A 5,774-nucleotide genomic window follows, 5' to 3' on the forward strand; every position below is an offset into this window, starting at 1 on the left:
GGGGACGGGTGCCATCCCCATCCCTACCGCAACAGCACCCTCATCTGCGCCTCCACTCCCCACTTCGACCGCGACCGCGAGTACTTGGAGTGCTCGAAGAACTACACCGGCGCCTATGACGAAATAATGAACGCGCAAACAGCATAGCAAAAATTTTTTAAAAAGTGACTTTTTTGAGTTTTGTGTACTTGCTTTAAAAATATTATTATTACTTAAAATATTTTATTTTTAAGTATATTCAAATTATAAATCTTTAAAAATATTTTTCTTAATATTATTAAGAAAAAAATCACTACTTAAGATATTTAAACATGTTGTTTTTAGCTAAGAATTTTTATATTTTAATAATTAAAATTGTTGTGGTAAATACTTACAATAAAATGTTAATACTTTAAGATAAAAATAGTAAAAATCTTTGGTTCAGCGAAATTGCGTACAAGTGTATATAAAATATCAAGCAATATTTGTGTGAAAATTAAACTAAGTTTTTTATAAACAAATAACTTTGGTATTATTTTTCACTTTCTTACTCTTTATATTTAAGAAAAAATTAAATTAATGTCTAAAACTGAGGAATAAACCTTTAACCAAGTTTTATGCTATTTGCAAATCAACTCTTTTTACATTGAGTGATGAACGAAACGTTTGTACATTAAACAAACATTAGGATTAAGTATGTTTGAAATTTTGTTTATAGGGACCGAAAGAACATTTTCGTTTTAAACTTAATGAATAAGACCTTTATGTTATGAATATTAACATAAATATTAGTATAAAAAAATCAGAAAATTGAAAGCAAATAGTTTTACGGGGTTTAGTTAAACAATTACTCTAGTTTTAAGACCATACTGCATATTCTATTATAATTTTTGTTTACTAAAAACTGTTGTAGACAAACTAACAAAGTTTTATTTTATAGCTTTACATAAAAAAGAATCTTTTTTATAAAAACTCCTAATTTTAGAGAACTTATGATAAATAAACAAAAATATATTGTTGCTAAACTACTATTTTATTTCAATTAGTGTTTTAATCATCTTTATTATGACTAATGTTAGCAGTTACGTCAAAGACAGAGTGTTTTATTTCTTAACAAGGCAGTAAACGTATTAATATAACAAAAATAAACTTTGCAATTTTTACTTTATAACACAATCATGACTTCAAACGTCCAACGTCTTAAACAGTATATAATTAGTGATACTTATTAGTCCGAAAAGCATTGAAAAATGTTTACATGTGTAAAGTAATTTAAATCCATGCTTTTTGTACAAGGCCATCGCTGGCACAAGCTCGATGTATGTGCCCAAGCAAAAGTTAACTTTCTCAGCTGCTGAAGCTTGACTTTTTGAAAACTCATACAAGCAGCTCATGAGTTTGTTTGACAGCCCGCGTCCTCTCCATTCAGGTTTAATTGTCAAACGCTGTAAAATTATTACTGTTATTATAAAAAACTTGTTCTTGCATTAGTAACGAAAAACAAAAACAAATATAAAAATTTGTTTTGGTTTTCACAAAACTATGAAAAATAAGATACTGTATTTTGTTTAAATTAAAATTTATTTCACTGTTAGAAATTACCAAAACTTCAACACCATACACAAATATGATCAAAGTATACCTTTTGTGGAAAATAAAAGATAAAGTTCCAAATAAGATTTGTTTTTAAACAGTTCTATGAAACTATACATTGGTAAATAAAGCTAAGATTTTGTTACCGTTGAAATGTTTTAAAACAATATTATAAGTTTTTTAGAATAAATTGTAAACTTACAACTATATCATTGGTGTTACCAGGAACGTTTTTAAATTTATTTTCTACTGGCTTAACTGCAATACAGCCTGCTATCACTTCCTGACCCTCTACGTCAGTGACAGCCACAAAAAATCTTTTTTTTTCTCCTGTGAAGTTTTTTTTAGCACTTTCCCAAGACTTTAACTCGTCTGCTCCGGAATAAAAATGATCAGACAAGTCTTTATACCCTAAATGTTTGATTTTTTTAAATAAAAATTCTTTTCGAAGAAGCTACTAATAAGTTAATAATAATAATTCTTAAAAGGTTTTATATTTATAATTTTAATATAAAGTTGCTCAGTTGCTCTAACTTTTAAAAGAAATTTACCAACTTTTCATAGCTAAAAAACAAATATTAAAAAAAAGTAAAATTTAAAAAATGGCAACGTTTTAAGTTGTTGGATTTTAAATATATTTCACCTAGTTTTATTTCAGAAAATAGATTACGTCTTATCGTAAATTTTTCATCTCTTTTCTTTGGAAAGTTTTACCACACTTTTTGACAGAGATCAAATGTTGTATGTTTTTACTAAATTTTAAAAGGTATACTTTTGTGTTTTGTCAAATTGATTCATAAACAAAAATAGTTTTTAAAGTGCTATGCAATTTGATACGCTTTTGTACAACAACAAACATTTAGCTTTATTTATATTGTATTTAAACAAAACGCCGCAAAAATATGTAAAAAAAGATTACTAACCTTTTATGTAACAAAACATATTTAGTCCACAATATACAAGTAATGTCCAAGTGTTTGGAACTTTGAGCAAGTTGATTAAAACTGTTGACAATGTTAAAATTGATATCTGTAATTAAAATAGTTAGGACAATATATTGATTTTTAAACAACTGAAACAACAACGTTGTTATTTTCTCTAACTCTCGAACATGAAAACTAAAAAAAAATATATATTAAACAAAATGAAACTAAACAACTACAGTATGATAAAAATTGTCTTATGTTTTAAAGAAGTGACTTTTCTATATAATATTTTTAAAAGGTTGTTTATAAAACTTTATTTTAAATAAAAAAAGAGGTGCTTTGTTATATAGTAGTTTAATAATTTTTAAATGTTAATTGCAATTAGAAATGAATCATACATATAATTCCAACAGAAAATCAACAAGACACTTTCATACCTGTACTTTTGGACGATACAGTATGTAGCTTTTGAAAATAGGCGTCATCATTTCCATTCTACCGTCATATAGAAGCCGGTGCACATCTTCAACATCTTTTTCTTCTAGCAACCTGATCCTAAACATAACTTGGTTTTAGCTCTGTGATATCGCTTATACTTTATTTTTATATTTTTATCACTGCTCTGCTCTATGGTATATCGAACATTTTGAAGAATTAATTTAAAACTAAAACTATTTTTTAAGTGCTTTCTAAAACCTAAATATAAAAGTCTTTGAAACTTTTTATTACCAGGTTTGTTTTAAAGAGCACTTACAGCAGTAGAACGTTATATTAAGTAGTATTTTGATATTAATAATAATCTTTATCATGCCTTAGTAATGAAAGACAAAAAATAAAAGTTTTTTTTTAGTTTTCATGAAACTACAATGAAAAAAAGTCTGTATTTTCTTTTGGTCAACATAAGTTTAACTCTTAAAATAACATACAAAAACACGATCAACTTAAATCTTTTGTACTAAATTAAAGATTAAGTTTGAAATAAGTTTTTATCTTTAGAAAATTACTAGAGAAACTAAACATTGATAAATGATTTTTTTTTATAACCGTCAAAATATTTTAAAATGGTAAAATACGTTCTTTATTATAAGCCATCTATTCATAGACGTAATATATTCGAGAGCAGAAAATTATTATCACAATAAGTTTTGAAACTTTTGAAATCGTTTAAAGCAAATTTAACTTTTGTCTTACCAGTTATGTTTAATAAGTATTTACAAAAGTAAAAACAATTATTTGTTACATCAATCAATATTTTGATGTAACATCTATGTTAGTAATTTGATGTCTTTAGCTAGCTTGCAAATTCACTTTACTGGTTTTCAAAGTTCTGTTTTTCAAAACTGAGATAAGGCCAGTTAAAGTAAGAATCTTTTATTGGATGGGAAAGCAAAACAATAAATTAAAAAAACTATAAAGTATACCTTTTCTTTTATTATTTAAGTAGTAACTTAAAAACTTTAGGAAGTGTTCCTAGCTCGATTTAAAACAAATCTTCTTGACATGATTTGAAAATATAAAAAAAGATAAAAGATATTAATTTTTTTTTTAACAAAATGATACTCTAAAATTAAAGAAATGTATTTCTACAAAATTTAAAATTTTTTGTATATTTTGCTGAAAAAAATTGTAAGCAATTACTAAAAAATCAAGAAAAAGATAGGATTTTAAAAAATAGTCATTTTTTGCTGTTAAACACCTCACATAAAAAACCTGCTGTTGCCTTAGTTTTAATTCAAGTTTATTTTTTAACTCTATTCAAAATAAATAAAATTTTAATTTTTCAAGAACTCTTGTACTACAAACTGTTAGATAAGTCAACAAAAAATCAAAAAAATAATTTTAAACGGAAGTGATAATCATCAATACGTCATAATCGTCAACGGAAACTTTGTAAATGACAAATAAATATAGCATAAAAAATAGCTCAATTTTGAACAAAAAAAAGTATAAATTCTATGTATAAAGGTTGTTTATGTATATAAGTGTTATTCTGATCAAAATACCTATTTTTTAAGAATCAAGATACTTGTCCATGAATAATGTATGGGTTTGCTTTGTACCGATAATATAAGAATTCTTAAAAATACTCTATTTAAAACGGAAATCAAAATTAATAAACATTTTATAATTTTTAGGCGTGTGAATATTTTGTAAAAATAAAGCATTTGGTAAGCTTTCCCAAAACAAAACTATTTATTTGAGAGAAATAATGTGTTTTTTAATGCATATATAAGCGGTTGTTTAAAACATAGCGTTACTTTTTAACATCTTTGTTTTATACGGCATTTACTGAATTTGACTCTATTCCACTTGTGCGCAAAATTGGAAAAATCGTTAGTAATAAGTTTTTTGTGTAATCGTGTGTCACTCTCGCTTATTGTAGTTTTGAAAGCGCTATTTCACTTATTTATACTTAAAGCCTGCATTATCTAACCAGGAAAGTGTATAACTAAAACTGAATTAATGCCAAACCACGCCGCCCGTTCTAAGGCCTTAAAGTCGAAGAAGCTCTCTGTGCAACGTATCCTGACAAAGTCTAATAGTAAGGAAAAAGACGACCGACAGGAGCAGATGGATATCGATACAGGAAACAGCTTGAAATTTAAGCTGTTATTAAAGCATTGGTAAAATAAGTATTTAAAGCTTAATTATGCATGTAGACTTTTAACTAAACTATAAGTTGCTTATACTGCTCTTTGAAATTAAAATTTTGAAAAATAGCTGGTTAAAATTGGAGAACTCGAAGTTTTGTTTGTGTGAGGAAAATACGAAATTTCCCAACAAAAAATATTTTATTATTTATCTCCAATTCAATTTCTCAAGCAAATAACCAATCATAATGAAAAACATACTTACACTACAAAATAAAAGCATATTTCAAAATTAAAAAATGGTTGTAAAATAAATAGGATGTAGATAAATCTTATATTTTAACTTATATCAAAAAATCAGCTTTTTACAATTTAACCTTATTTAAAAAACTTATGACCTATTTTTCAAGTAATTTCATGTCTGCCATTAGTATTTTAAATCTTGTTTATAATTAATTTTTTCAAGCTTAGAAATGTTTATTTTATATTATTTCATTTTATTGATTGTTTTATTTTTCAAGGTTTAAAAGTTCAGATTAGTTTTTATTTTTATTGTGTAGCTCTTAAAAAAATTGTAAAGCATGTGGTGTACGACTCGATATCCGAAAGGTTTTTTAGTACACCTGGTCCTTAGACCAAAATTTTTGAGCGCCTTTTTATCGTTCAATAAACAATGTATATATAT

At 25.8% G+C, this 5,774-nt stretch overlaps 1 protein-coding gene across 1 annotated transcript; it reads right to left on the minus strand.

The window, feature by feature from the left end:
* Positions 1–1,163: 1,163 nt before the first annotated feature.
* On the minus strand, positions 1,164–3,069 carry LOC145838884 (uncharacterized). Its single transcript, XM_082946508.1, has 4 exons — positions 2,936–3,069; positions 2,533–2,601; positions 1,323–1,424; positions 1,164–1,178 (listed from the first exon to the last, which is right to left on the minus strand). The coding sequence occupies exons 1-4, from the start codon at positions 3,059–3,061 to the stop codon at positions 1,164–1,166; spliced, it is 312 nt and encodes a 103-aa protein (XP_082802634.1). The 5' UTR covers positions 3,062–3,069.
* Positions 3,070–5,774: the final 2,705 nt, after the last annotated feature.

Source organism: Thalia democratica, chromosome 1 (genome assembly GCF_965202585.1).
Source record: "Thalia democratica chromosome 1, ktThaDemo2.hap1.1, whole genome shotgun sequence".
Lineage (NCBI taxonomy): Eukaryota > Metazoa > Chordata > Thaliacea > Salpida > Salpidae > Thalia > Thalia democratica.